This window comes from Lonchura striata, chromosome 7 (assembly GCF_050655825.1).
Source record: "Lonchura striata isolate lonStrDom1 chromosome 7, ASM5065582v1, whole genome shotgun sequence".
Taxonomy (NCBI): domain Eukaryota; kingdom Metazoa; phylum Chordata; class Aves; order Passeriformes; family Estrildidae; genus Lonchura; species Lonchura striata.
In genome coordinates this window covers 37,729,432-37,745,000 of record NC_140709.1, presented here as the reverse complement: position 1 = coordinate 37,745,000, position 15,569 = coordinate 37,729,432, and the positions used below count along the sequence as shown (strand labels likewise).

Here is a 15,569-nt window from a genome sequence, read left to right as displayed (position 1 = left end):
TTGCTGAGAAGGTCCTTTTAAGACCACAAATCCCTAGAATTCCTTATCTCCCATAATTTCTGTAAAAAGCACATTTACTCTTATGAAATTTAAAAAGTTTAAAGTTAGTACAGGATAATAGGAGATAAGGATTACAGACTACATTGCTTTCTTTGGCGATATTCATTAAATGCTTTTCCTTTTATATCAGCTTGTTGTGTATTCATGGACTCTTACGCATAGTAAACTTTTCTTCAAATTAGTTTACATATTCCAAGAACTGTTTAGTATATCTTCTTTTTGGGTCTAGTTTTTTCGAGTGTGTGTATTCTTTGGTTATGGTGTTAGTCTGTTCTTATCACCTCCAGTTTTTTGCCTTTGGTTTACAGACAGTGAGTATTGATAGTTGGTATATCTGTAGTAGGTGTCCTCATATGTTTCTTAGATATTATCTTCTCTAAGTAGGTATTCTAACACAAGCATACTTATATCAGCTATTTCACTACTATGTCTAAGCTTAATTAACAACAGAAATAAAAACTATATCTTTATAACAAAGTTCCTTTAACATCGCACATATAAAATCCATCTTAATAGTTGCAAAAAGCCAATATTAAAATATGTATCTACAATAATTTCCTTCTTGTATCCTCACAGAAAAAAATTGAAAGTCCCAAAGTACTGAAATTCCCCACTTACAACAAGGTAACACATTGCTGCTTTTCTTACACCTGATTTAAAATGTGTCGCTCAGCAGCACAGCTGCGTGTATGTTAAATATGCAAAGGAAGAGTCTCAAGGCCGTTTTTCTTCCTAATAAAAACTTATTCTTTGAGAAAACAAAGGTTTGCAAGTTGCAAACACATGAGGGACTGAAGTTCTGAGCAGAAATAAAAACTGGGGCAGGCAGTGAGAGAAAACTCCACTGCAAAGTGCAGGGTTCCTCCCTCTGGTGGGGAGGTGGTGATGGGCAGCAAGAGAAATTTCTCACTTGGAGAGCTGAAGGAAACTTGAAACCATCTTTACATAGCTAAAATTCATTTAGTGGAATGCTGAAGCCCTCAGGGCCCACAGGAGATGTGGCACTTGTCTGATGCAGGGCAGGTTTCCTGGTAATTGCAGCAATTTAGAAGGCAGAGGCGAGCAGAAATAGCAGTCCCTGGCCCTAATCACCACTTTCACGTGAAGCAAATATCCATCACTTCACCCATTAGGCACTGATTTTATGATGCCTGTTAAATTTAGCTGTTAGGAAGCCATTCCAAGCCAGTAAACTCGGGTTTTCCTTAACTGATCAAGCATCTGACACCTTCACATCCGATATACATCCTCTTCTTTATCCAATTTAACAATCTGACACATTTATAGTCTCCTCAGAAAAGGAGAGAGGAGAGGATCCACAAGGGTCTCCAACATGAAGGATTACACTTCTCTAGGGACTTGTTTGAAGGACCTAAAAGTGCTCAAGACCAGGTTGGAGGGGGCTTGGAGCAACCTGGGACAGTGTAAAGTGTCCCTGCCCGTGGCAGGAGGTGGAACAGGGTGAGCTTTAAAGGCCCTTGTAACCCAAGCCACTTTGTGGTTCTGTGATTCTCTGACAGAGAAGTAAGACACTACCACATCACCACTGCAGATGTTTACTGAGGGTAATTTATATGGGTCGAATTTCCTTTAATGCTGACTTGATTGGAAACCTTGACCTGATCCCTCAAACGGAGAATCCGAGCTCTTAATTATTCCAGTTTTCCTCCTGTTAATGAAATGCAACAGTGTCATTAGTGAGGCTTGTCAGCTACACTTGTGTGCAGAGAAATGATTTGACACTGCTTTTGTCATCTAATCCTTTCAGGAAAAATAGTCACAACGTCACTCCAGCACTGTAAATAAAAATCCTTCAAGACAAAGAGGACAGATGGCAACACTCCCAAGGAATATCACCTAAAATATTCATCCTTCAGGAGGGGAGCAGGGTTAGCCCTGTCAACAGTCAGTAGATTTGAATCTTCCAAGGGGAAAAAAAAAACAAAACAAATATTCTCTATTCATGAAGTGAAGGAAGAGATCTGTCAAGACAGATTTTTGCTGAAGATTTGCTGTACTTAGTGCCACTACACCCTCTGTCAGCATTTCTCACTATCAGCATCCAGAAGCATGATCCACACACACTTCTGTGCACAGGCTCAATATCATCAATTATTATTGACAGCTCCAGCTACAAACCAGCAGAAGCATTTAGGGCAAACTTACAAACTGCAGGACCTCAGTGTTAGTGCAATTCCACAGCAAAAGCCTTGTCCATCCCTCCCTTCCCCTCTCCTCCCATTTTAACTACAATTCCAGGCTGTTAAAATGTCAGCTATCAAGCTAAACCAGCTTCCTGTGGCAAAAGTTAATTAGAAACAAATGTTATCAGAGATGCATGGAACTACAAACTACTGCTGAAGAGACAACTACAGCAAGAGACAAAAACAGTGAGATGTACTAAAGACTTGAAATCAAAAGGAAACAACTCAAAATGATACACAGAACAAGGGGGAAAACGCTCTAGTACAGAAACCACCATCTGGCCCTTCAAAACGAGAGCTGCCATGAAGACAATGTATAGTTACCTGCATCCATATCTGCAAAGAAGGGAACAGCCAGTAAAGAAAAGAAGGAACCAGAAATTCAGTGTCTCAGAGTTGGATTTAAAAGTTCATAAGGAGAACAGATAAAGAAAAATAATCAAAAAAGTATTTACTGCAAGATAAACCTTGATAAGGTACTGTGATATTTTCGATTTCAAGCTATAAACTTGGATTAATGTTAAACACTACAGCATACAAATTAATTTTCTATGCCATAAGAACATTTAAAAAAGACCAAATATTTAATATATTAAACAGTAAGTAAGTTACACCTTTTTAGGTAAGATTTTATTCTTCCAGTATCCTGATTGTACAGAAACCCACCACTACAGACAGTAATTGTGGCTTTCAACAACCCAAGTGAAAGCAGCAGCCCTACTGAGAGCATTCAGCTCCTCTCCATCAGGACTAATTTCCATATGGACACACACTGGGGGCCGAAGTATTTAAAGGATGCTAAGCAGTTATGGAAAATCTACAATTATAACTGTACATACTTAGCTCAATCTGGAGAACGTTAAAGCAAAAATCTCCATGCATTTTGAAGTAGCACATGAGATTTTTTTTTTTCCAGTCCATTTCTACATGATCAAAAATGAGTAAGGATGTAGTTTGTGGGGGAGAAGGAAGGGTGGGAGCTGTGGCTGCACCCACCTTCAGGTGACTCCTCCTGCACATAGGTGCCGGTCAGGTAGCGATGCACCAGCGCCGACTTCCCACTCGCCAGGTTACCCACGATCCCCTGCAATGGAAAATAAAAGAAGCAACAAAAAATTCAACTGCCATTCATCCCTGTAAAAAGCAGTGTCCTCGAGCAAAATCTGCACACAGAAGTAACATCCCCAAGCAGCAGACATGGTGCAAAATATGCAGAGTGGTTTGGGGTGGGAAGGACCTTAGAGATCGTCTTGTTCCACCACCTTCCACTATCCAGGGTGCTCCAAGCCCTGCCCAACCTGGCCTTGGACACTGTCAGGGATGGGGCAACCTGTGCCAGGGCCTCCCCACCCTCCCAGGGAAATATTCCAGCACAACCCCATAGTTTTCTTCCTGGAGGTGCTCAAATAAAGGACTTGAGGAGACTTGGGGTTTGTGGCTTTAAAGGGATGCACAGAGCTGAGGACACTGTGCTCCCTTCTTGGGGGAGGGAGGTGATGGAAACTTCTTTCCCCCTCCGAAACCAGCCCAGCCTGCTCTGTTCTCTCCTGTTTACTTGACCCTCACTGGAGGTTCAGAACAGAAGGTCCCTGGGGAGAAGATGAACTCTGCTGATCTGCCTGGGACTGCCAAACAGGCCGAGGCAGCAGCAAGGAGCTGCATGTTCCCTGCCCCACCTTCTTAATCCCAACACCACCCTCCTTATCAAAAATGGCTTGATAGGACCCAGCCATGTGTGCTTTCACCCCAAATTCCCCCCTGCCTTGGGCTGATCCCATAGCATGGGCAGCAGGGGAGGCAGGGATTCTGGGATGAGTCATGGGAAGAAAATGACATCTCTAACACGTGTCCCTTACCCCCAGAACATGAAGCAACCTCTCCAATTAATGACTTTTCCCTCCATTATATGCCCACGAACTGCAGTAGATTTGTCTACTCCCACTCACACCACAAACTCACTGAGACCTGAGGGACCCCTGTGAGCAAACAGCTTGGCCTTGGCACCTCTTCTCATCACCAAACTGACAACATCTCCTCCTCTTCCACTCAGAGCTTCCTTCCCTTTTTTTTTTTTTAGCCCACAATAACGTAGAAAATCCCCCTCATGCACTGAAAATTAGTTATTTTAGTGTGTGAAACTGTATTTTTAATGGCCTACACATTTGACCAAGACAACAGTTTTCCAGTGAAACCTTCACTTACAAGTGATTAGCCTTGTGTGGATGGAAATTAATGTTATTTTCTATTACACTTGTGCCAAAGCTGTAACTGCCAGGAACAACAGAAAAGCATCAACCTGGGGGTCCAGTCAGAGACAACATTCCATAGCTGGGATGTCTTATTCTATCCAGAAACCCCCAATATTTGAAAGACTTCAAAAGATTCAGGAATACCAGGTTACACCATTTGACAGCACTTCAGGCTCTCTGACACATTCCTACAAAGCAGGAGCAATAAATTCTACACTGAGGAAAAAAAAAAAAAAAAAAACAACTGACTTCTGATACAGTTTCTCTCTTTGTCAGCATTAATATTTGCTTTAAGGCTGATCCCCCACAGCATGACAAAAATGCCAGTCTGTTTTCACAGCAGTCATATTCCTCTCTCCCCTGCTTTATACACAAACAATCCCAGCTATCTCCATTTATTTATGGATATGTCTGAAATGCACCAAGTTATGACAAGCATGTTAGGGAACAAAAATACCACCTTAACCCAGTTCAGAGAAGAGAAAATTCAGCTACAACTCACTGCTCTTTTCAGTTATGACTTGTGCAACACTGAATCATTTATTTCCATGTGCCAGACATGCTGTAAACCAAACCAAAGCCACTTTGCCCACGCCTCCTAAAGCCTGTTGGGAAAAATCATAAACTGTATTGATGGCACTTGGCATTTTAAAGCTGTCCAGAAGAGGAGCCTGACTGCACTTTGCATATTTTTGTGCAAGAAATTCAGTGATTTTATCCAGAAATTTCTCATGTTTATTCTGCCTAACACACCCTCTCTAAATATTTGAATAAACAGGACCCAGGAACACCAAAGGTAGTGGTCTCACCATGCTCTTGACGACAATAAAAGCATCAAAATCCATAAGTAAAACCCAAGTACTGGATCAGCAGGAACCAGTTATAGAATTCCAGACTGGTTTGGGTGGGAATGGACCTCAAAGCTCATCCTATTCCTCCCTCTGCCATGGGCAAGGACACCTCCCACTATCCCAGGCTGCTCCAAACCACTCCAAGGTGGCCTGGAATATCCTTCTGAGCACTGGAAAGAAACTAAGCCTCGTGTTGCTAAAGAAATGATGGAGTTCTTTCCACAGAAGCACACTGAAAAATACCTCCTTCCTTTATTGCAGCCCTGGGGGCTTTCTCTGCTCTCCCAGAGACAGTTTCTGTTCCCTTTAAAATTCTGCAGAGCCCAAAGGGTAAAACAACAGCCACTCTACAAATAAATCAAAAATAAAGAACAATAACAATCAATTTAAAGACCTCCCAGCCTGTACAGGAGGACAACCTGTCCCTTTAACATGGTCCTTATGCTCCCCAGCCCCAGGAGCACCAAGGATGAGGCTGAAGTAAGGGAATGACAGAGGTGACTCACGGCCCTGACCCCTCCCCAGGGGCAGATGTGCAGGAAAGGCAGAGCAGATTTCAGCTGGGCTTCCTAATTTACCCTTCCTCTTGGAGCACAAGTTCACAGGCACAGCTGGTGCTGCTGCCTTCCATCATTTGCAGTGCTATAATCAGATTATTATTTTTGTAAGAGCAGAAGTTCTGCTTTTCCCCTTGGACAGCTCTCGTGGCATGCTGACCACTGCAAATCAATTCTCTGCAGCAGCCACGCAGCTGAAAGCTGTTTTCCCACCCCTGCTGCAGACAGCTCAGGAGTAGGACACCCAAAGTAAGCCCTCACATGATGCAGCCAGGCTAGCACAAGAGAAAAATGTATCCTGAGACCATCACCTGGTGCTTGGAGATTGTTTGTGCTCTAAATCACAGCATGGAGTGCCTGCAGCTCTGCTCTCACCTGCAATTCCCAATTTTCTCTGGGGGTGTTGTGAATTAGCAAGACTCAGAGAAGGGGAAGGATGTGCAAGGAAACCCAGGAGAAGCCAGCTAACAGTGCTGGGCTCCTACCCAACCAACACCTTCCAGTCCTGAATTCCTGGTTTTTCATTGTGTGAGGTATTTGGGGTCTTCCAAATGACACCACCTGTTTAACAAAACCTGGTGACCCTTCCTGTATTAGGGAATTGCATCCACTGACTGCTAGATTTTCCTTCTACTCACCTTGAGCACTGATAAAATCAAAACAGCCACAGAACTGTAGTTGTGAGGATGCTGCTCCCATTAAAATGCCTCTCTAAGTGCATTTATTCTGTTAAGTGTGGCCTTGCAGATTCTCTCACCTCCACAAAATACTATTTTCAACTCAGATGCTGGAAAGGGTTTAAATTCTTTAAAGAGAGGGAGAATAGACATTTGGATCTTGAAATCATGGAAACTTATTATGGAGAGATAAAATGAGCTTTACATGTCAGCTGCTAACTTCCACTGCCCTTGTAAGACTTCCCTGCTGAGAAGTTCCCCCTTGGAAACTGGTTCATGGAACAGAACAAATTCAAACAGCAATAAAATACTGAGAGATCTTTGAAGTATGATTAAAATGAATATTGAATATACAACATCTTCATAAAGATAGCCTCAGCCCTGGAAGTGTTCAGGGTCAGGCTGGAGGGAGCTTGGAGATACCTGGGATAGTGGAAAATGCCCCTGTCCATGGCAGGGGGTGGAATGAGATGAGCTTTGGGGTCCCTCCCAGTCCAAACCCTTCTGTGAAACTGTAACAGCTATGTAAAGAAAAATTCTTTCCTCATTAAACCTACTCCCTACATTTTTCCCCACCAGCAGCTGGAATGAAGCATGGAAGATCCCCATTCATGTGTGACAGCTCCAGGATGTTCCAAGACAGGAGCAAACATGAACTCACCACTTTCAGCTCGGGTACAGATCGGCTCAGTGTCCATTCCTGGCTATTTACAAAGGCATCTGTGGAAGAGGAGAACATTCCCAACATCAGGATAATGACATTTAATGCTCTGCTGCACACAATTTCATGCCGTGGCTTTGGGAACGCGAGACCAAAGGTCTGATTCTTGGGAGGCTGACAGTCCAACGTGACAAAAACCAGGGGCTTGGGGAAATGGCATAAAAAAAATCCCAGAAATTCCCATTCTGCACGGATCTGCTTCCAGCAGCAGGTGCTCCCACATCATCACAAAGCTCAAAACCAACTCCAGTTAGAGCAAAGGCTCTCCCAGTGTGTACCTGGTTAAGCCATTTCCCATCCACAACACATTCCTTCCCCCCAGGAAAAGCCTTGGGTTTGTCACTCACTGACTGCAGCTGCCAGCCACCATCTGCAGTAACTTCTCCACCCAGGTAAATAAGGAAATTTGCTGGCTCTGAAACATGTTATTTTCTACTGCACATCACACTTCATGTCAGCAACTGCAGCAACCAGAGTCAGTGGGAACATCCTTGCTCAGGCAGGGGAAAATCTCTCTTTATTCCTCAAACACACAATTTTTCCAGTAACATAATCTAGGCAGAAATAAACCACAGAGCCGTCTACTACAAAATTAATTAAAAACTACTTCGGGCAGGGGTTGATTTCTTGAAGAAAGGCAAGTTTATCACAGAAATTAAGCTCTTTGGGCTGCACCTGGCTCCCACCTCACTGACAATTCCACACCATAGAACAGAAATAAGGTTCTATTTTTCTGTATTTAAAAACAGTTATCATTTTGCTCCTGCCATAAAGGTCTGGTCAGCTGTAAGCAGTGATGTTCCTGTTACAAATCCAGCGTGGATGCTGATTTAACCCCTCTGGAACCACCCAAACCAGCTGAATGCCTGTGCAACACAGGATGCTCCTGCTGAGCAGATCAGCTCCAGCTCGTGGAAGTGGAGCAGCACTGAGATTCCTGGTGTTCCAACCAGTCCCTGATGGCACAGAAGATAAGAGATGCAAGGTTACACCTTTAAAGAAGCCTCTTATGGTCCCTGCCAGCCTCTGCTTCCCCCTCCAAGCCACCCATCAGCAGGAGGAGAAGGCTGTTTCATTTGATTCTTTCATCTGGAGAGTGAAGAAATTGGAGGCAATTTCCTCCTCCAGATGCGACCCTCACTGACTTCACAAACCCATCCAAGCTCTCCCAGCACCCACCTAAAAACAATCACAAAGCAAACTTGTGGTTTTCAGTCTATCTCTGTGAAATATATTGCTTTTGCCTCAATATCCCAAAAAAAGACCTATTAGCCAGGAACTGGGAAACCTTCTCCAGTTTTATCTAGCCAATCCCTTTGTATTTCAGCCATGAATAAATCCTGTGTGTATCTACATGAAAACACATGGAAAAGAATCAATATTTTGGTACAGGCACAAGCTGCCTCCCACACACTCACTGGCAGTGGAAGGAAAACCAAAGGACCAGAGTGAAATTGGGTTAACCTTTGGCATTCCAGGTGCAAGAGAAGACACTGTGGTCATGCAGCTCCTGTTCCATGACCTGAAGTCCCACTGGATCCAAACCCCCAGGAAAACCTTTCTGTGCCACACCCAGGTGCCAAGAACTTGAGAAGGAGATAAAACAAGCAGCAGTTTCCATTGGGGAACCCTGAATGCAAGACCTGCCCACAACTGAGGCATTCCAAAGGGACCACAGCTTGCTCTGGGATGTTTTCCTACCTTCCTGTGGGAAGGAACGTTTTCCCAGACAGGGAGCATTGCAACGGGGAGCTTTAGATTGGGTACTGGGAAAAATGTCACTGCCCTAACAGAAAACCATCAACTCTCATGGTTTGCTTGGAGCTGCTGTGGATTTGGGAAGAAGCAGCTAAGGCTGAAGGGGATGAGGAGGTTTCAGCTCATCTCCAGACTCTCAGGAGTCAAGGAAAACCATTGGTCTCTTATCCCTGACTCGTGGAGGTTTGGATGTGTGAAACAAACTGGGAGAACTCCCTAATAAATGTCAACAAGCTTCCATAAAAGAGAACCACTGGATTTTATCACCATGGAAGATTAAAAAAAGATGAGCGAGCAAATCACTGCTGCTGACTTGGAGAATGGCAAAAAAACCTGCTAAGCCAGAAGGGAGCTGCACAAGGGTAACAAGAACATCACAAAACTGTTGCTTTTCTCTATAATAAAAAAATTAATATTATTTTGGAATACATGTGCTTTCATGAAGGACAAATCAGGGAGGCAATGAAAGCTAAAATTCCAGAAAGCACAGAGGCCAAAAGACAAAGCAGAAGGTGTGCAGCTGCAGAAAGGACGGATGACCCAGCCCGAGGACATGGATTATTGCTCCTACTTGGTCCTTCCTTCATCAAAATGCACCAAAACCCCACACCAGGACCTTCCAAAACTATCAGGTCTCAAGGACCCTCAATATGGGGCAATAGATGCCTTCTAGTCATGATTAGCAATGTAAGAAATAAGTCATTTGACAAGCTGCCAGACTTCTTGAGAAAGCTATCTTCCCCTTTTTTGATAAAGCCCTTGGTTCCTGCCCCCACAGATTTTGAGTGTCCAAAATAATTAAGAAGAGTTGAATTCCATTTTATTGCCAAAATACATCTGTGAAACAAACAAACAAACAAAAAAAAACAAACAAAAAAAAAACCAACCAAACAAAATCACCACCAAAAACCCAAACGCTTTGACCTCAACCCAACTAATTTAAACTAAGATCTCTCACATCTATTATCCTCGATCTGCAATTAATTTACGTAAGGTCTTCCAATGCCCTTTAAAAAAATAAAACCAACTCATTTCTGTTGGGAGATCCATGAGATTCAATTACACTGGCACGTTTAGAAGGAATTACCACAGCTAAACACAGAACATGGCATGAAACAGCATTTGGTCTCTTCTGCAGTGTGAGGTTTGTGTGCCATCACTGGGATGGACATGGAAGCACCCTCCACCTAAACCAGCTTCTAGGAATATCTCAGGAAAAACTGATTTATTCAAGATCCAGTGAAGTTAAGGTGAAAAGGTCAAATGCTCACAGACAGAACATGACAAACAGGTTTGGGAATTATTTTCCTAAATAAAGAAAACTGACTTACAGCTACAGCATGAACCACTGGATCCATCAAACTGGAGCACGCAGAGCCCAAATTCTGCAGCCCACAAAAATCCTCAAGCTGCAACCCCCCACCACCACATGTTGATTTAAACACATTGGAAGAGATTTGCATAATAAATAGAACCACATGTATGAAGTTGATCAATTGGAGTCTTGTTTGCATTACTACCCAGCTCTGGAATTCCAGTGAACTCAACCTTCATGTCCCACTACAGGCTCCACACATGCAAGAAATGACTTTTGTCAATAATTAATCACAGTTGCACGTGCTGCTCCTTTCATTTCTGCATCACTGATCAAAAGCTTCAAATATTCATGGTGTCACTCATGTCTTTTTAAAACGTGCACTAAGATTGTTTAAGCTGCATTTCCTTCACAAAGTTTACTTTGCCACAACAGAAGTCTTCTATTTTTTTTCTCAGTTCTTCTGGTGTTATTTCTATTACTACACTAAAAGCATGAACTCCCAAGAGGATCCTTGGCTCTTTTAAAACCTTAGTTTAGTAACTCAGCCTCACCCAGAGGAACCTTCTTAATTCCAGTATTAAACATGAGATGTAGATGTTGGTTCCACCACATGAATTCCAGAATGGTTTGGGATGGAAGCAACCTTAAAGCCCATCCATTCTACCATGGCCAGGGACACCTTCCACTAACCCAGGTTGCTCCAAGCCCTGTCCAACCTGGCCCCAGACATTTCCAGGGATGGGGCAACATGTGTTGAGGCGAAATCCGGGAATTTGGTGGCCAACTCTTGCCCAGGTCCATGCACTCCATGGCACAGAAGAGCAGCTGATTCCAAGGTCTGGCTGCTCTGATATTCCATATTTAAAAACCCTACTTAGAATTTTCCAACAGAAAAAAGCTACTTTTTCAATTCCAAGATTGATCACTAAAATCTAAATAAATATCAGCAAAATAATGTTAATGACAGAACACAGGGTCAAGGCCAATCCCAGCATCCATGGTTCAGCAGAGGGGAGGGAAGTCATGACAACCAGAAATGTTTCCCAGCCATTACAGCAATAACCCCAGCAAGGGCCTGGCTGCTCAGAGTTCAGCAGTCTGGCTCATCCCATCCTTGAGTTTTTACACTGGAGACCCTCTCCTAATTAATTCCATTTACTGCCATGGGCAACAGCAGCAAGGCAGCTAATGGGACTTCTGAGAAGATGGTTCTAACTGGGGCCGATCAGATCTACAGCACCCTCTCCATCCTATGGGTCCAGCCCTGATGATAAAATCCCCAGCAGCCAGTGCACTTTGTCTCTTTGTTATTTTAGGAGAGCCTGGGCAGCCCCAGTATTATCACAGCCCTGGGCAGTGCCAGCACAGCAGCCTGCCCATCACCAGCCCTTGATCCACTAACCTTGTTTTGCTCTTTTTTTCACCCAGATCTCTCACTCTTGACTAGCTAAATGCTGAGAAGCTCAGAGCTTTGTCTTCCTCTAATCCAGATGGAACCCAATGGCAAACTGAACCAAAAAGAGTGGTGAGGGAAGGGTGGGCAGATATCTCTGCAGGATGACATGAAAGGACTTGAATCTTTCATGATTCTTGGAAAGCTTCTTAGCAAGAGCTTCCCTCAGGCAATCCCAGCGTTACTTTGCTGTCCTTCTAAATGAGGAAGAGCTGTAAATAAATAAAATATAGAAAAGCCAAGGGGTTTCTCTGAAAACTCACAGCTAAAGAGCCTTTTTGCTAAGAACAAGAGCCCTCAAAAACATGAGAATGAAGTTAAAAGCACCAACAGCCACGTCACATGCTGGTCTCCCCTTTCAGTAATTTCTGCATTACAAGTAATATTTAGAGTTTCTTCTGCTTTGAAATAAAAGCCTGAGAGTGAACTGGTACAAAAAACCTTCCTACAAGCTCTCACTTGCCCACAAGGATGCAGATAAGGCCACACATCTCTTTATTGGAGCTGTATCAATGCAGCATTTTCAGGATGTATTTCCCAAAGCTTGTGTGCTGATTTTCTTAGCAAAGAGGGAAATGTGCAGCTTTTGGGTTGAGACTTATGATCCTCCTAAAACAAGCATTTTTGGGGGGGGGGGGGGGGAACTCACAGCCAATCCTCTCCAACACAGCCCCCCAGCACTAAGTCAAAGCATTGAGTCAGTTCCAACAGAAAATAGCAGAAAACCATCCTGATATGTTGATTTCTAAGCTTTGCATAAAATATTATTTGGAAGATTGTGTCATGTTTCAAAATGTTCTTTTTCTATACTTCATGGGGCTCTGAGCAACCTGGTCTAGTGGGAGGTGTCCCTGCCCATGGCAGGAGGTGGAACTGGTCGGGCTTTAAGGTCCCTGCCAACACAAATCACCCTGGAATTCTATGAATTTTTATACCTTTTGTGTTTGGGTTTTTAAAATCAGTTTTTTATACGTGTCCTCTCTGCTTATTCACTCCAAGCAATAATTACAAAGCAATAACAAATAAGACCTTTAGAAAAACCACAGCAGCAGTACTGGGATGATTTAAGATTTTATTACCTCCCTACTTAGTGTGATAGAATCATGGATTCTATGGCTTCCCACTGTATGCCAGTTAGGAATTACTGTTGCAGCCACCCAGCTCCAAACAGTCCCTTTTTTCCTTGCTGAACTGCAGATGTGTAATTTATAATTCTCAGGCAGTAAAGGCAAAAAGCAGCATTGCAGCTCCCTGCCCTCCTCCCCCGGCTGGGAACTCCAGCCAGGCTCTGGGAATCCCATCCCACCCAGCACAGTGCTGTATTTACACTTCACTAACAGCACCACTACACACACAGAGCCAGTCACCACACTGCCACAGAGCAATTCATTTGCAGCCCTAAAACCAGAGGGATTTCACGAGCTGTCAGTTTTAGGCTCTTCCCATCCCCTGCCAGCATTGTCAGGACGGATAAAACCCCACGAGCTCTTCCAGCTCCAACAGCAATGTTTGATATTGGACAGATTTATCTCTGGCCATGCCCAATTCCTAATTATAAACAGGAAAACGAGGCTGAGCTTAGAGCAGTTGAGGCATCAGGAATCCGAGGCTGTGCTCATCAGAGCCTCCCGCATCTCCGACATCTGAAAAACCTCTCCCTGTAACCAAGAACTGGATTAAAGAGATATTTAGGTCAAAGCTGTAATCTCTGTTCCAGCAGCATCTGGCAGCTGCAGCAGCAGCATTATCCTTTGTGCTGCCATGGAAACAAAAGGAGGACCAAGGATGCAAAGAGCTGCACAAGCTCCCCAGCTCAGCCTTTCCCAAAACACGCTTCTGGGCTCGGGAACTGGACAGCTCTCACCAGGTATTTGGGTTTTGGCTTCAATTCTCTAATTGTTCCAAGCAAAAGGTTTTTTGCAGCTGTTAATATTCCCCTTCTCTCACATCTACAGACACTCTTCACAGTTTGCAGGTGGGTGCAGAGATGTTACCTCCTGAAGGGTAACCCCACGCTTCCTACAAAAGGAATGATGGATAATGGATCCAAGTACATTCCCAAACCCAATTTCATGCACAATGTTTTAACATCTAACACCACCAAATCATTTGTTTTGCCCTTAAATATAATGTAGCTCCAAGCCTGACTACTCATCCTAAACCTCCCCACCCCACAAAACAAATCCTAAAACCAAACAGAGCGGGTATTTTGGCCGCAGGCTTTTTACAAGGAAAAATAAATTATATACTTAACAAGGAAAACTTCCCGTTCCCTGTATTTTCCCAGTGGTTGGGTTCCAGAGCTGACACACACAGTTAGTGTAAGAGAAATTAAAATCCCACAGATGAAACCACAGTTTTCTCCTGAGACAGCTCTGCCGTGGGAGAAGCACAGAGCACGTCAAGAGGGATGTTCTGAGTGAGGAGTGTCAGGAACACCACTCCATTCCAATCAAATGAACATTTCCTGACACATCCCTCAGAGAAATGTGCCACTGGAAAGCTGGGCCAGCCCCTTTTCCAACAGGCAACCCCACCAAGAGGCTGTAAGGAATATAAAAAGCAGACAAAGAGAAAATGAAAGCATCCCTTTAGTACAACTGCTCCCTGCTCCAATAAAACTGGGAAAGGAAATTATCATCTCTGCAGTGCAGTGGAGTAACATTTTGTTTTCAGGCAATAAACAGTATTTCCTAAGGGCCAAATCCCCACAGAAATTCAGTTAAACACAGAACCACAGCAGTAGTGGAAACAAGGAAGAAAAAGAAGGCACTGGAGAGGGAATGTTTGGTAAATGCCTCATTTTGTTGGGTCTGCCCAGAAGCAGGATGAGAGGTGAGATCTGTCTTCTCCCATCTCCTGCCTCAAGGGAAGAGCAGTGCCAGCACAGGAAAGATGGTCCCACGGGGAACTCAAGGAAAATTTGGAGATAAAGTTTTGACTTGAGACAGGCAGGAGAGAAAATCCACAACTAAATCCATGTCCCAGCAAGGATGTCCAAAGTACACAAAATGAGACCCTTCAAAAACCCTTCCTAGGCTGGGCTGCCTCTCCTGACTACAGACACAAACGAGGAATTAGCCTTTCTTAGTCAAATCTGAATATTAATGAGGAATCTCCCTGAGAAGCATCAAAGATGAAAGGGGACAGCTCCTGCAGTTGGCACAAGAAAAATCAACATGAAAGGATAAATTGAATAAGATGAAGTGGGGGAAAAAGAGCATTTTGAAATAATATAGGAAGAGATTTATTATCTGGCAAGAAGAAAGTCACAATAGAGATTAAAAAAGAAAATGATAGTGCAGGCTGAAAAGACTTTTACCTTTTCAGATAGGGTAAGAATGGCTGCAACTAAAAAAAAAAAAAAAAGAAAAAAAAAACAGAAAAAAAAAAATAGCAAGGGGAACTTGGTGACTACTTGATAGAGAAGAAAATGGAATCATGGAATATCCTGAGCTGGAAGGGACCCACAAGAACCATCCAGTCCAGCCCCTGGCCCTGCACAGACACCCAACAATCCCCCCTGAGCATCCCTGGCAGTGCTGTCCAAACCCTCCTTGGGCTCTGTCAGCCTGGGGCTGTGCCCATTCCCTGGGGAGCCTGGGCAGTGCCAGCACCCTCTGGGGAAGAACCTTTCCCAAAATCCAGCCTGAGCCTGCCCTGACACAGCTATAGAAGCAATACTGAGTAAAACCCAATACACAGTAAGGCAGCCTGCACA

General features: G+C 43.7%; 1 protein-coding gene across 10 annotated transcripts in view; it reads right to left on the bottom strand.

Annotated features, from left to right (window-relative positions):
- AGAP1 (ArfGAP with GTPase domain, ankyrin repeat and PH domain 1) overlaps positions 1-15,569 on the bottom strand; it is a 308,457-nt gene that overhangs the window by 205,919 nt on the left and 86,969 nt on the right. For 6 of the 10 annotated variants that reach the window (XM_077785208.2, XM_085585530.1, XM_085585531.1 and 3 more), the window contains exons 2-4: positions 7,260-7,318; positions 3,261-3,348; positions 2,589-2,600 (exon numbers count right to left, since the gene is read on the bottom strand). In XM_077785208.2, the coding sequence (XP_077641334.2) occupies positions 2,589-2,600; positions 3,261-3,348; positions 7,260-7,318 (159 nt within the window). The remainder of the gene's footprint in view (positions 1-2,588; positions 2,601-3,260; positions 3,349-7,259; positions 7,319-15,569) is intronic. The other 4 variants (XM_021536092.4, XM_085585533.1, XM_085585526.1 and 1 more) reach the window with 1 other exon arrangement.